At 41.2% G+C, this 16,471-nt stretch overlaps 1 protein-coding gene across 2 annotated transcripts in view; it reads right to left on the bottom strand.

Moving 5' to 3' along the window:
* PRKCA (protein kinase C alpha) overlaps positions 1 to 16,471 on the bottom strand; it is a 2,412,375-nt gene that overhangs the window by 67,871 nt on the left and 2,328,033 nt on the right. For both annotated transcript variants that reach the window (XM_044085102.1, XM_044085103.1), the window contains one exon: positions 11,111 to 11,251. In XM_044085102.1, coding sequence (XP_043941037.1) covers positions 11,111 to 11,251 — 141 coding nt within the window. The remainder of the gene's footprint in view (positions 1 to 11,110; positions 11,252 to 16,471) is intronic.

The following is a 16,471-nucleotide window of genomic DNA, read 5'->3' on the forward strand; positions in this document are numbered from 1 at the left end:
TTATGAAAGGAATTAAAGATAGTTATGAAATCTGTGATTATTACGTGTTCAGTGATAACACCAGTACTATAGATTGCATAACTCTGACAATAAAGACAGCAATGAAATGTATACTAACAATTGCTGGAGTGTACAGACCAAAGTCAAGTGCTGATAACCTAGAGGAATCAATACAATCAATTCTTGCATGAAACACAGGAGGGGGGAATAAAAGTGGCTAGGGAATTAAATTTACCAGAAGCAGACTGGAATACTGGAATAATATCGATTTAACAACATTAGTAAGGAAATTATTCATAATTTATGTTCAGCAACAACCGCAAATTGATTCAAATTGTAAAAAAACCTAACAGGAAATGGAACGTTCTAGACATTGTTTGCTGTCCTAAAGAAATTACTGTTACTTCATGTCAAGTTTTACCACTGTTGGTGTGCAGTGATCATTGGTTATAAAGGTTAATTTGTTGCTAGATAATTTTGTGAATTCTGTGGTAACTGATTATATGGAAGTAAAACAGTCACTATGTAAGACTAAATAGAGTTATGCTTTCAGTGGAACAACTGCAGAAGTAACATGGACAGTTTTGAAAAATAAATTATTTCAATGCAAAAGAAAAAAAAATAGAAAAGTCTAACATCAGCATCTTGGCACACAACATCAGAAGGATGTATTTCCCTAACAATAAGATACTTGATTAAAGTGAGAGGCAAAAAATATAAGAAATGTAAAAGAGGTCGAACTACAACTTTAACAACTGAAATAAACTACTAAGTTTGAGATAAGATCAAGAAAAATTTGAGGACAATTTACATAAAGATATAGAGAATAATAGGAAATCATTTCAGAGATACACGAGATGTGGAAGGAGTAAATATATACAAATTGAAAAACTGTGTCTGGATTCAAAAATGTATTCTCAGACACAGTATTATAGATGTATTTGCAAAACAGTTTGGCTCCACAAAGAGGGTGATAAATTGTTTAGTGACACTCAGGAAACCTCAGATACTGAGATCAAATTAGATTATATTGAAAAAGAACACTGTAAACTGGGTCCAAACAAAGCACAGGGAGGAGATATATTTAGTAATAATGACCTGAGAATACTTCAGCAAGACCTTCTAGTACCATTATATCTATTATGATATCAGTCAGAGGGATGGAAGCACAGCTTGGCAATGAAATGAGGGTTAAAAGGCAGAAATGACAAATGAAACAGTAAGGAATACTGTTGAATAATTTTGTGGTATACACTGGCATCATAGGTTCATAGGTTTATAGGTAGGTACTAGGCAATCTGCCCAAATGCATTTATAAGGCTAGCTGGAATGTGTTGGCTTTTGCCACCCCCTTAGATTAGTTCCCTGTGCCTCTGTCCAGCAGAACCACTGAAGTGATCCCTGGGGTAAACTTTCTGTTTCCCATCCACTCGTCAAAGTTTCTCTTCAAGAGGGTTAGCGAGGAGCTCTGCCTAATGTAGATTGGAATCTTGTTCCAGAGCATGGGAAGTCTCCGGGACAGGAATCTATCCCTCCAGCACATCCTATATTGTTGTGGTGAGGCTTAGATCCCTGGAACGTGTGGCTCGAGGGGATATGGTTTTCTTTAGGTGGAGCATGTCCATCAATTCTGGGTTGGATGTATGTCAGGCAGAGATCACCTCTGAGTAGGCAGTATGCAACAGAATACAAGTTTCTTCAGTCGAGCTGCATAGGGCACCTGCTTGAGGCCAGTGATCCTCTTGGTGAGGTACTTCTGTGGTCTTTCCAGTTGTTGCAGGTGTCTTGTAAGGTGCATCCCAAATGGGGCATTGTACTCTATGATAGGCCTGATGAGTGATGCATACAGGGGCCCAATGACCTATTTTGATCTGGATGCAAACCCTTTTGTGATTAGGTGGGCCACATAGAAGAATTTTCTAACCACTTTGGCAATGTGATTATCAAAGGAGAGGTTACTATCTACTTGGGTCCCCAGATCCCTTATTACGTCTTCCGTATTTAGGGGGCTACCACCTATGTGGTAGTTTGTGGGTACACTGTTTTTTCCAAAGGGGATGACTATGCACTTTTTGGCATTTAGCTTGAGGCCATGGTTTTGACACCAGGTATCTGTCTCAGTAAGACCCTTTTGGAGGATGTCTGTGTCAGCCAGAGAGTCAATTATAGCCCCTAGTTTGCAGTCATCTGCGAACTTGGTCAGCCATAGTCCTCCTGTGCTTGCCTGTACCTCTGAAAAGTATATGCCGAACAGGAGGGGTCCTAAGACTGAGCCCTGGGGAACGCCACTTGCAACTGGTTTAGAGTCAGACCTAGCTCCTGCAATTCTTACCATGTGGGTTCTGTCCATGAGACAGTTGGCAACCCATCTCATGACACAGGGGTTTATGTTCAGGCTGGTGAGCTTGTCTATAATACCTGAGTGGGGAATGGTGTTGAAGGCCTTTGCAAGGTCTAGATAAGCAGTGTGGACCATCTTTCCCTCATCTATAGCCTTGGTAACTGTCTCAAAGAAGTCCACCAGGTTTAGAAGGCATGATCTGCCCTTAACAAAGTCGAAGTGGGTAAGGTCCAGTGTTTGGAGGTTTCCAATGTCTGAGTTAATGAGATCCATGATGATACACTCCATAGCTTTGCAGACCAAGCTAGTCAGGCTTATAGGGCGATAGATCCAGGGGTCCATTGTGGCTCCACTTTTGTGGAGTGGAGTAACCATTGCTATGCTCCACTTGTGGGCACGTAGCCTGTGGAGAAGCTGAGTTTAAACAGTGTGTTTAGGTGAGGGGTTAGTTCATCTTTGAGCTCATGTAGGACGCAGCCTGGGACACCGTCCGGTCCCACTGATGCTGCGTTTTTGGCTTTGGACAGGGCTGTTTTAACCTGACTGTCTGTGATTTCAGGGGCACTACATTCTTTTGGTATAGTTATGGGCCCTTTTGGGGGTGAGAGGGGGGTGAAGTTTGCACTGAACCTGTCTGCCAGGATGTTGGCTATATCGGTCGGTTAAGTGTATTTTGTGCTATTCTGTACTAACTCCGAGCAGATCTGAGAATTGCCACTTAGATTCTTGACATAGCTAAAGAATGCCTTGTGGTCATCTTTGGAGTCCATGGCAATTTTTCTTTCAAAGTTAGCCTTGGATGACTTTATGAATGTAGTTTCTTGCTGATATTGATCAGGGATGTCTTCCCTTCTTGGGATTTTACTCTTTTCTGTACTAGTTTCCTCCTTCTATTGTATAGCTTGTTTATGGCAGGTTCCTCCAGACTGGTTTCCTTTTCTTGGAGGAGTGAGTCATGGTTTTGTTTGGGATAGCATGATCCATGCATTCTTGTAGGTGCCCATAGAGTGCATTAGTAAAGGATTTTGCTTGGACAGCGTTATCCTTTAGCATGGGGGCTTTGAAACTTCCCACATCGGTCTTAAGTAATGTGAAGTTTGCTTTTGAAAAGTTTTTCACGGTGGTTTCTTTGACCGGGGGTGGTGGCGGAATGTGGATATCCAGAGTGATTAGTTTATGGTCAGATCTAACCAGCGAGGGGTTGACCTACGGTGTGGAACACCGGTCACTCATGTCAGTGATGACCAGGTCCAATATGTTGTCACCTCTGGTGGGGATGTTGACCAGTTGATCCATGGCATTTGAGCTTATAAATTCTAGGAAATGTTGGGCAAGGGAGTTTGTACTTGAGTAGGTCTCCCAGTTAATGTTTGGGTAAATGAAATCACCCAATATCAGGGTGTTTGGTAAGACCTTTATGTTCCCAGTGTTTCCAGGAATGAGGAGTGGGGTCCTGGGACATGGTGGGTGATCTGTAGCAAGCTATTATTTGAATAGCAGTTTTTCCCGTTGTTAGTTGCACGTGGATGATCTCTGAAGCATTGTGCTGTGCCACTAACCTGGAGGTGTGGGTATCCCTGATGAATATGGATACTCCCCTGCCTTTTGTATTTCGGTCCAGGTTTTGTGGCCGAAATGTATGGTATGAGTTGTAGCCTGGTAGTGCTGGGGTGCTCTCTGAAGCCTTAAACCAGGTTTCTGTTACTGCCCATATATTGATTTTTCTCCATACTGAGGAGTGCCTTGAGTGCGTGCATTTTGAGGTTTAGACTTCTGGCACTGAGTAGCATTACCCTCAATTTTTTGAAACTTGTGCTATTTACGGCGGTGGGTTTGTCTTTTGAGCCTTGCCTAAAAAAGGCACTATGGGGGTCGCAAGAGCCTTGGCCAGTATTCGAAAGCCTAAGGGTGACAGGTGCAAGCCATCTCTAGTGAAGCAGCGTGGCTTATCGAGCATGTCATCCCAAGCTGACAGACACTGGATCCCCTTTGAATGACACTAGAAGCTTAACCAATTGTTGAAATTGATCATTTTTTCTCTACATCGTGGTATCATTCTTAGTGAGGGCAGGATGCTACTCAGGGTCAGGGTCATACCGGCCTGGGCTACGTAATCAGAGAGCTCCTCAATGTCTCTTTTCATGCAGTCCAGGGAGGTACAGCTCAGGTCATTCACACCATCGACAATGACAGAGTCATATTTGTACTTGTTCTGGAGTGACCTCAGCACTTGTGTTATGTGGCGGATCCTGGCACCCGACAGGCAGCTAACAGTAACCTTCTCCTTATTCAGCCTAGTGAGTGGAACGTCAGTGTGCCTGACTATAGAGTCACCTATTACTAGTGTGTTGGGTATGTTATTTTGCCTTAAGGGATGTGATTGCGTGGCACGCTGGTTTTGTGAAGTATGTGTTTCATGGTTTGTGTTGGGGGGTGGAGGTTGCTTGGATGTCTGCTTTGGAGTTCTCTGTTGCTTTTGCAGATTTTTATTTAGAGCCTCCGAGTATGTTTTTGTGCATTTATGTGTGTTTTTTGCCGATGCTGATTTCATAGGTCTATGTGAGACTGGTGGTGAGATTGCAAGTAATTCCCTTCTCCTCTTGACTGCCTGGTCCAGTCTTGGGTTGAGAGAGCTTAGCCTCCAGTTTGGCTGTATAATTGCATCTCTCGCATGTATTAGTGTTTGGTGGAAGGAGGAGAGGGTTGTCTGTGTACATGAGGCAATAGTAACATTGCCTCAAAATGCCCAGGGTTGTCTGTGTACATGAGGCAATAGTAACATTGCCTCAAAATGCCCAGATTCACCAGTTGGACCGGAGAGTACACCTGAAACTGCCCTTTGGACATGCCTGGATAGGTACAGTGAACTGTTTTACTGGATGGCTGGTAAGGTCGAATAGAGAGCCTTGTCCTTCTCTACAGTATGGGGGGGGGGGGGTTCTAGTGCTAATGTTTATTAGTGCTTACTATGAGTTTTGAGCAAATGCTGGTATGAGAAGTGAATGGTTTGAGTGCTTAATTTGAAAGTTTGTCTAGTTCCAAGGGAAAAATTGAAGAGTAACAAGGAGATGAAAGCGAAATGAAAAATAGACCAAATAACCAAACAAATGTTCGCTTGGAGAACCAAATAAGGGCACCAAGACCGCTGTGTGAAATCCAAACGCTGACAACTGAAAATACGTTTTCAAGCTTCTTCATCAGAAAATAAAACAGGAGTGCAACTACTACAACTAAAATTGACGAGTAGACTTTGTGGAGCCGGGAACAGATACACCCTAGCTAACCAGTGCAGCCCGGCATGTAAAACAGTTCAAATGTGGGTTTTATAGCAGGGAAATGAAAGAGATAGAAATTAGCCCAAGATGGCCAATAAACTACTAATTTCTGGGCTGAAACCACTCCTCCAGGGAGAGATAGGCTGCTCAAAGCTCCCTCTCTCACAGTGAACAGAGAAACTTCCTTCTATCCAAGTAAGGTATGGGCAAACACAGAAACTTATAACACAGCCCTGAATTCAGCACTAACCTGAAAACTGGACTATACTAGGTTAGAAAGGCGGGAAAACTAGTATTTTTTTTTTTTTTTAAAATAAAGCAGATATACTCAAAAAAACACTTTAAATGCACAGAAATGGCTATCACACTTGAGTGCGTAGCCTACAACCAGGGTTGCCAGACATCCCTATTTGGGCGGAAATGTCCCGAGATCAGCAGCCTGATCCCGAGTCCCGCCCTGTAAATCCTGGCCAGCCTCCGCTTTGTTTGTTTGTTTTTTTTTTTTTTTGATTGTCCCGTATACCTGGCATACGGACCAATCAAAAATTGCTAAACACGGAGCTTCTTGTGTTCCGCATTAAACACGAGAAGCTCCGTGTTTAGCGATTTTTGATTGGCCCATATGCCGGTATACGGGCCAATCAAAAATTGCTAAACACGGAGCTACTTGTGTTGAATGCGGAACTGCAATGCATCAAACATGAGAAGCTCCGTGTTTAGTGCAGTTCTTTAATGTGGAACTCTGTTCCGCATTAAAGACCTTTTTTCTTTTTTTTTTTGGTCCTCACTTGCCGAAGACCTTTTTTTTTTTTTTTGGTCTTCACTTCACTTGCCGTGAGAGAACTTACTTTTTTTTTTGTCCCTACCTGGGGGGCTGGAAATCTGGCAACCCTGCCTACAACAGTTAAACAGGTAATTTAAACACAAAAACAACTTTGTTAAAGTGCAGGCAGTAAAATAAATACAATATGTACCTGAAACAAGCTTTTTAAATCACAGAAACTCTAGCAAATCGGTAGAATTAGCTAAAGACAGCAAGAAAATGCAGAAAAATGATACTTAATCACTCCAAAGTCTCTCTTTTGTCTCTAAGCTGCTGCAGAACTCTGCAGAGTACCAGGCAGGAGCTTGCTGAGCTGTATACTAGCACAAAAACCTTGCAAATGCGGGTTTTATAGCAGGGAAATGAAAGAGATAGAAATTAGCCAAAAACGGTCAGTAAACTACTAATTTCTGTGCTGAAACCACTCCTCCAGGGACAAGATAAGCTGCTGAAAGCTCCCTCTCTCACAGTAAACAGAGAAACTTCCTTCTATCCAAATAAGGTATGGGCAAACACAGAAACTTGTAACACAGCCCTGAATTCAGCACTAACCTAAAAAGTGGACTATACTAGCTTAGAAAGGCAGGAAAACAAGTATATTTTTTGTTTTTATTTTTTCCCAGAAAATAAAGCAGATACAATAAAAAAAAAACACTTTAAATGCACAGAAATGGCTATCACACTTGAGTTTGTAGCCTACAACAGTCAAACAGGTAATTTAAACACAAAAGTGACTTTGTTAAAGTGCAGGCAGTAAAATAAGTACACTATGTAGCTGAAACAAGCTTTTTAAATCACAGAAACTCTAGAAAATCAGTGTTTTAGGCAGAATTAGCTAATGGCAGCAAGAAAATGTAGAAAAATGATACTTAATCACTCCAAAGTCTCTCTCTTGACTCTCTGCTGCTGTAGAACTCTGCAGGGCACCAGGCAATAATTCAGATATGCAAAATAAGCATTTGAGGTAAGCTACAGTCTCTGGTGTGAGCATTATTGTAAACTTGGTTAAGATTATTGATCTCCTGGTAATGTCTTAAGGGACTCAGTGTGAAAGCAGGTTCACGGAAGGAGACAAATTTCTTACCCAGAATTTAGGAGGGCAAAGGATCTTCTGAAAGAAGTGAAAACCATGAGAAGATAGGCAAAGGCAAATTGCTAACAGTTCTGTACCACAGGAGGCCAAAAATAAGGACCAAAGGTTTAGTTCAGAAAGAATTCATTAAAGGGAAAGCTCAGATACACTCCCTTTCATGTATTTTATCATTAAAAAGATATTTTTTTTCATTAAGAAGAGTTTCAAGGTGGGGGGTTTATATGCACTGATCCACAGTGAAGGGCAAGACAATTTTGGTGTTCTTTCAATTCAATGTTTTTGTCAAATATGTTTTCAGACACGGTATGACTGATAAGGGAGGAAAATTGGTTCTTTACTTGTTCATTCCACTCATAAAACATTATATTAAGCACATTATTATTTCAGAAAAAAATAAAAGCAGTGAGCAGTGAGTTGTGTTAGGGCAGACTATGATGCTTTGAGTAAATTAGAGAATTTTTGTGAATATTATGGTGTTTGGAAAAGGAGCAATGATAGCAAGTTAAAATAAAGACCGGGCAATACTAAAATAATGAATTTACCAAGCATTATCATTTGGATTAATGACAGAAATATTTGTGCACGATATGGGGAAACTAAAAGAATATCACAAATGAGGAGGTGTCGACCAAACCATTAGAGAATGTGAAGACCTTAAATTTGCAATATAAAGACCCAATTGAAAAAAAAACTCTTGTATTAAACAAAGTGTGTTTTATGTGCTAAAATGATTGTTCTTACATGGACTGCAAATGGAACTAACAAACAGTACTAAGAACATGCGGAAATAATCAAAAATATCAGAGTTAGGGATTGTACATATGTCAGATGTTGAAGAAGGGTGAAAATGAGCAGGTAGAAAGACCAAAAGGGATTATATTTAATTCATCTGTGGGAAACAACACTTAATAAAAAAGAGAAGGAGAAAACGCAGAGAGGATGGGACAAGGTAGGTGTAGTAAGTATATTTTTGAAGTACCTTGGGAAGAGTACTAAAGTGTGGGCATGAAAACAAGGTGAATTGTTACAGGTGTGTGTGGCTGTGAGGAATGAAGTAAACAAATGTGCTTCATGTCTGTGCAGCTATTTAGATCACAGTATGATGAGGGAGAGAAAGAGGCATATGGAAAACAAAGAATGACTAATACTATGGAAGAATAAACTGGCAGGCATGATGTTATTGTCATCTAGTGTGAACTGCATTAAAAGAAGATACAGCAGAAATGTTTCTGTTAGGCATTTTGTTTACCACAAATTCAGATGTTTTAAGATTCACAACAGTGGAATAGGCTGTAGCCTGCACACAGCCAGTGAGGATGAGGAGCATGATAGCTTTATTACTGCCAGTTGTGAGAGTGCAGATAATGTGAGTCCATATCACTGGCAACCACTTTGTCTCATTGACTTTGTTCTTTTCTGCACTGTTGCATGACCATCACACGTCAGCACTTGTAAGTTTGATGGGTGTATATGGGAAATGTGTCTATACATGGGAAAGTTTGGAGATTGCTCCTGGGAGAAGTATTGTCAAATGCAGGAGGAAGGAATGGACAGACTACTTTAGTGCTGTAATCATGAAGTGGAAATGCAAGGATGACACAACGCTAACTATAGAAGGAGGAGAGGCATTACCAAAGAGAGAGGATAGGTGACAAAACAAACAAGAAGTTTGTGAGATATTAGGACGTCATCAATTAAAATAAGGGGAAACTTTAAGAGAGTATACAAGACTAGTTACAAGAAAGAGAAGGTGTGAAATTATATAAACACACACACACACACACATCAATATATATATATATATATATATATATATATATATATATATATACACAATAACAAAACAGCCCACTCCAGTAGGTAACTCCAAAAAGATGGTTTATTAGTCAGTGCTTTTGTCATTTCACTCATTTGTCTGACTTCAGACTAATAAACTTTTAAAACATAAGTTGAAATAATGTTTGTTGCAAATCACATGTTCAGTTTACACCAATCTACACACATTCCAGCTCACAAGCACTTCACTACCTAAAGCTTAATACATTAGAAAAATTCACACAAATTAAAATAGCAGCAAACTTCAAGTGTTGAACATCAGACCTTCTGCTTGTGAAGTTAATGTGTTAACCACTACACTAGAGAATATTAGTGTGTGTGTGTGTGTGTGTGTGTGTGTGTGTGTGTGTGTGTGTGTGTGCGCGCACATATATACCACTGAAAGGAATCTAGGCAGTGTGGAGAGGAAACAAAATATATGTGATAAAGGTATGTGAAAAGTTAATATTTTAACAAATCAAAATAATCAATAATAATAATCAAAACAGCAAAGCTATTACTTATGTTACATGTACTACAAAAGTCAGCTATGTTGCTGGAGACCCAAAAAGGAAGGGGATGAGACAGATTACTGTCTTTCTCACTTTTTAATGTACACCCTGACATTCCATTCACTGGTCTGTGTGTGTAGGGGGGGCATAATCAACAGGGAAGGGAACCAGTTGTTGTGCACTGGCCTGGGATGGTTAGATTGACAGGGAAAAAAATATAATGCTGATGTTTCAATATACATTACGTCTGTCTAGCTAGCAGACTGTATATTCTTGTTTGCAGTTTACTAGACTTACAAAAGAGGTAAAAGATGAGTTTTATGCTTTGTGTTTCTACTAACTTTTCTCTGGGTCTATGCAATCTCTTGATGTGGTGATACGGGGGGGAGGGAGGGTTCTCCTTATAAAATTTAGTGTGTGTTTGTGATCTTAGTAATATCACTGTTTTGAGCTTGTGACTGCTCAAAGTATTGATCCTTTAATTGCATGTCATCTAAATGACGCATAATGATTCATAGTGGATTCCAGGAAAACATATGTGGCTATAGCAGGAAGAAAACAGGGTGCAGTTTAGGCTGTTTAAAAGTCTAAAAGAGGTGGAAAACATCACCGAAGTGGTAGAACTATAAAAGAATGTAGAGACGATGGCTTGCAAGAAGCAACAAAAGGGAATGTGGAAAGACAAGCTAGACCACCCTTTTGAGGAACAGTGATGTAGGATCTAGAAAGAAGGCAACGATGTTACATGCAGATTGAAGGACAGAAGCAAATCTCCCATTAAGTTACTACAGTGCAGGTCTGCAAGGGAGCTGGAGATGGGCATTAGAGAAAAAGTGAGACAAAATACATGGAAGATGTGCAAGGGACTGATACCTTGACTCATATGGGATCAAGAGAGGAAGATATTCCATAGAAAGTTCTTAACCACCTCCACCCCCATCCCCTCACAGACTAAAAAAGGGCATTGAGGAAGAATAGAGCAATTGCTGGATGCATTAAGAACATGATTTTGGGAATATAAGTGGTTACAACTATCTGATTACATACTGCTTTCTTACATGGCACATGTGCATACATACGTATCTGACTATGTCAATCTAAAATTAAAACCGCTACAATGGCTACACTCTGCCTAACATAACTGACAATAAAAAGCACTTACAAGAGAGGAAAAGCATGTTTTATATAAAATTCATTAACCAATATGACAGCAATAAAGATCAAGTTTTAAATGATATTTCTGACACTTACCACTTTTGGTTTGAATGGTGGTTGGATTTCTCGATTTTCTAACCTCTCCCAATCAATTCTTCTAAAGAAACCATGTTCTCGAATATCTCTCTGCCCTTCAGGTCCACAACCAAGTCGCTTTGCAGGGTGTTTGGTCATAAGCTTTTAATTAAAATTAAAAAAAATGTTCAAGCTTACATAAATCATCACAAAAATTAAACAGACTCAACACAAAGTAGGCTAAAGCAATAACAGCAAAAAAAGACGTCTTGCGTAAATGGTTCAAACAAGATGTCCAGATTTTTCCTGTGATAATGTAAACCACATTGTATGGCTTAACATGGCTTGAGATGATAACACAGCTTGCAGTACTATTCTGCTTACTGAGAGTATTGTACCTTGCAGTACCCATCAAGAGTTTTGAAAGAGCACACCTTGCCCTGTACTTTTAACATGCCTCCTGATGGTGATGTATCCTGCACTGATAGCAAAATTAGTGAAGTAGGGTATCCCATCATCAAATACTACGAAACATACTTATGATAACACACCCGAAGTTCTACTAGGATCAGTGAAGGAGGATACCCTGCCATGGAATGCTAATATGCTTACGGATAGTATTACACCTTAAAATTCTTCAAACATTAATCAAAGAGCCTACTATATACAGTATACCCACAGTTATACCCACAGTTACTGATGGTAACAAGACCCTGCAGTACTACCACAGTTGCTGATGGTAAAACACCATGCAGTATTACCAAGCATATTAATGTTAATGTAACCAGCAATACTATCATGTTTACTGATGGTAATGCACTCTGCAGTACCACCATTTCATTAATCACACAGATATACACACTGAGCAGAGTGGATAAGAGTTGTTCACCGCAGCTGTTAGCGGAGATATATAAGTATCCTGTTTTTTTTCAATTATTTATACAGATTGTTTTTAACAATATATAGCACTTTTATTGTCTGCTTTTTAGTCTTCGAGTGTATTTTATTGCTATTAACTAATCTGCACAAGTAACTGATTTGTCTGCAGTCAAAAGCATTCTGTATCTTTACAAATCTTTATCTGTTTGTGCTTTCTCTAGTGCTGCTGTCTGTAGGCTATTGTCCCCACCCACCCACCCTCCCTCCCAATTGGTGTGTTGCTCTTATACTTGGTGGCTTTGCAGTTGCCCGCCCCTACTGTAAATCTGATACGTGACACTCCTCCCAGTCTAGTGTCATTAGCTCATTGCCTTAATATTGCTACAACTCAAGTGCTCTAGGTTGCACTGCATCTGAAGTGCTTGTGTGTTTTAGCTGCTTTTCTGTATATATAGACTTCTCAGTTTCTTTAACTAAATAAGCTCTGCAAAGTTGTTTTATTGCATTACTGCCTGTATTTCTGAGTTTTTGCACTTTTAAAGTTTGTTTTTGCTTAGTTTAACTGGTAGGCTATGCACTCAAGTGTGCTAGCTGAATTAAAGCATTTACTGTGTTTCTGTACCTAATTTCTGCTACTTTGTAAAAAAAAAAAAAAAAAAAAAAAAAATCCTTGTTTTCTGCCTTTACTGAACTAGAGTAGTCCAGTCTTCAGGTATTGCTGATCTCTGGGCTGTGTCATAGTTCCTGTGTTGCCCATATCCTTATTTGGATAGGAGGAAGCTTCTTTGTTCACCAGTGAGAGTGGGGAGCTCTGAGCAGCCTATCTGTTCGTTGAGGAGTGGTTCCATCCCAGTGATCTGTAGCTTATTGGCCGTTTTGGGCCATTTCCTATCTCCTTCTAACCCCTTGCTTTAAAGCCAGCTTTAGCGTGCTTTTGCGCTTTAAAGTTTGTCCTGTTTGTTGCATTTACCTGTTGGGGTAAAAACACTCAAGTGCGCTAGCCTGTGTTACATATTTATTGCATTTTTCTGCTGTTTGTTGCAAAAAAAGAAAAAAAAATTATCCTTGTTTCCTATCTTTCCTGATCTAGAGTAGTCCAAATACAGGCCTTGCTGTATTCTGGACTTTTGGAAAGTTCTGTGTTGCCCATTTATTTTCCTGGATAAAGGGAGGCTTCTTTGTTCACCAGTGGCAGTGGGGAGCTTAGGGCAGCCTATCTATCCCTGGAGGAGTGTTCCCAGCACAAGAATCTGGTAATCTATTGGCCTTTTTGGGCCAATTTCAAGCTCTTTCAAGTCCCCCTATATAAAACCCGCTTTGGCATGGTTTGTGTGCTTGTTACTACTCAGCCAAGCTCCTCGTGGTCCTGCAGACTGGTGCCAGCGGCAGAGAGGCTAAAAGAGCGACTGCTAACCTGATAAGTGTTTTTTTCCTGCTACTACATGGGCGACTGTCCGATCTAGCTAAACTGCAAGTATTTCTGCTTCTTGAACTGTTTTAAACTGTTTAAAGTTGTTTTTGCACCTGCACTTTTAAAGTTTGCCCTGTTTGTTGCATTTACCTGTTGATGCTACACACTCAAGTGCGCTAGCCTGTGTTATATATTTATTGCACTTTCCTGCTGTTTGTTGCAAAAAAGAAAAAAAAATAAACAAAAGAATTATCCTTGCTTCCCATCTTTCCTGACCTAGAGTAGTCCAAATACAGGCTTTGCTGTATTCTGGACTTTTGGAAAGTTCCTGTGTTGCCCATTTCCTTTCTTGGATAAAGGGAGGCTTCTTTGCTCACCAGTGGCAGTGGGGAGCTTGGAGCAGCCTATCTATCCCGGGTGTAGTGTTCCCAGCGCAAGAATCTGGTAGTTCCTGTGTTGCCCATTTCCTTTCTTGGATAAAGGGAGGCTTCTTTGTTCACCAGTGGCAGTGGAGAGCTTGGAACAGCCTATCTATCCCTGGAGGAGTGTTCCCAGCACAAGAATCTGGTAGTCTGTTTGTTGCAAAAAAGAAAAAAAAATATCCTTGTTTCCCATCTTTCCTGACCTAGAGTAGTCCAAATACAGGCTTTGCTGTATTCTGGATTTTTGGAAAGTTCCTGTGTTGCCCATTTCCTTTCTTGGATAAAGGGAGGCTTTGTTGTTCACCAGTGGCAGTGGGGAGCTTGGAGCAGCCTATCTATCCCTGGAGGAGTGCTCCCAGCACAAGAATCTGGTAGTCTATTGGCCGTTTTGGGCCAATTTCTAGCTCTTTCAAGTCCCCCTGTATAAAACCCGCTTTAGCGCGGCTTTGCGCATAGTGCAGCGCCGCTTAATTGGGTTTAAACCATTCTCAGCTCCACAAAGTCTGCTCTTCACTTTTTCCCTTAGAACTGATCTAGTTCTCATAATAAACACCCTATTCCCACTCTAAAGCCTGGCACTTGCTCACTAAAGCAATTATATAAGTCAGCACTAAAAAATTAAAAGCACTACACCCTCACAAACTCCCCTTGAGTACTTTGTTCCCCATTGGCCCTTTTTTCAATTATAAAGGAATTCCCAATACTATTCTAGCATGTCCAAAGGTCAGTTGTCAATCTCCTCTCCGGTCCAGCTGGTGAATCTGGGAATCTTGAGGCAATGTTACAACTGCCTCATGTACACAGACAACCCTCTCCTCCTCCCAACAAATTCCAACACATGTGAGAGATGCAACCATATAGCCAAACTGGAGGCTAAGCTCTCTCAACTCAGTACTGGCGTAACCAGTCAGGAGGAGAAGGAAACCACACTCACTACAATTCCAGTCTCACATAGACCTACCATGACAGCAAACCAAACACATAAACACACAAAAACATACTCGGAGGCTCTAAATAAAAATCTGCCTAAGCAGCAGAGACCTCCAAAGCAGACACCCAAGCAACCGCTACCCCAAAACAAAACACGTGCAACACATAGCTCATAAAGCCAGCGTGCTGAACAGTCACAGCCCTTAAGGCTAAACAACACACCTGATACACTTGTAATAGGTGACTCTATCATCAGGCACACTGACATCCCGCTCACCAGGCTGAACAAGTAGAAGGTCATGGTGAGCTGCCTGTCGGGCGCTAGGATCCACCACATAACACAAGCACTCAGGTCACTCCAAGGCAAGTACAAATATGACTCAGTCATTGTCCATGCTGGTGTGAATGACCTGAGACGTACCTCCCTCGACTACATGAAGAGAGACATAGAGGAGTTCTCTGAGCATGTAGCCCAGGCCGGTATGACCCTGACCTTGAGTAGCATCTTACCCTCACCAAGAATGATGCCACAATATGAAGACAAGATGATCAATTTCAACAATTGGCTTAAGTATTGGTGTCATTCAAAGGGGATCCAATGCCTGCCTGCCTGCCTGGGATGACATGCTCGACATGCTCGACAAGCCCCGATGCTTTGCTAGGGATGGCTTGCACCTGTCACCCCTGGGCTTTCGGATATTGGCAAAGGCTCTTGCCACCCCCATACTGCCTTTTTTAGTCAAGGCTCAAAAGACAAACCCACCTCCATAGGTATCACAAGGGATAAGAAACTAAGAGTAATGCTACTCAACGCCAGAAGTCTAAACCTCAAGATGCACGCACTCGAAACTCTCCTTAGCATGGAGAACATTGATATCTGTGCAGTAACAGAAACCTGGTTCAAGGCTCCTGAGAGCACCCCAGCACTACCAGGTTATACCTCATACCATATTTTTCGGCCCCAAAACTTGGACCGAACCACAAAATGAGGGGGAGTATCAATATTCGTCAAAGTTACCCACACCTCCAGGTTGGTGGCACAGCATGAAGCATTAGAGACTATCCATGTGCAACTAACAGTGGGTAAAACTGCCTTCCAGTTTATAGCCTGCTACAGACCACCCTCCCAAACCCAGGAGCCCCACTCGGCCTTCCTGAGGACACTGAAAAATATGAAGGTCTCTCCAAACACCATTTTATTGGGCGACTTCAACTACCCTAACATAGACTGGGAGCATTACTCTAACTCCAACACCCTAGCCCAAAGGTTCCTAGAATTTATAAACTCAAATGCTATGGAACAACTTGTTGCCACTCCCACAAGAGGGGAAAACATACTGGACCTGATCATCACCAACATGGGGACTCTATGCTCCAGACCAGAAGTGCATCCCTCACTGGTAAGATCAGACCATAAACTAATCTCACTAGATATTCACATCCCAATGCCAGCCCCTGCCCAGAAAACCACAGTGAAAAACTTCTCTAAAGCAAATTTCACACTCCTCAAAACTGAGGTGGAATCCTTCAAAGCCCCCGGGCCTGTGGAAAACACGGTCCAGACCGCAGAATCCTTTATAAACGCATTATATGAACACCTTTAGGAATGCATGGATCATGCAATCCCAAATAAAACCAAGACCCAATCCTCCAAAGTTAGGCGTCCTGTCTGGTGGACCCCAGCCATAAACTAACAATACAATAGAAGGAAGAAGCTACTACATGATAGAGCAAAATCCC

The sequence above is a fragment of the Protopterus annectens genome, chromosome 10.part0 (assembly GCF_019279795.1).
Source record: "Protopterus annectens isolate FY-2018-M chromosome 10.part0, PAN1.0, whole genome shotgun sequence".
In the NCBI taxonomy this organism is placed as follows: Eukaryota; Metazoa; Chordata; order Ceratodontiformes; family Protopteridae; genus Protopterus; species Protopterus annectens.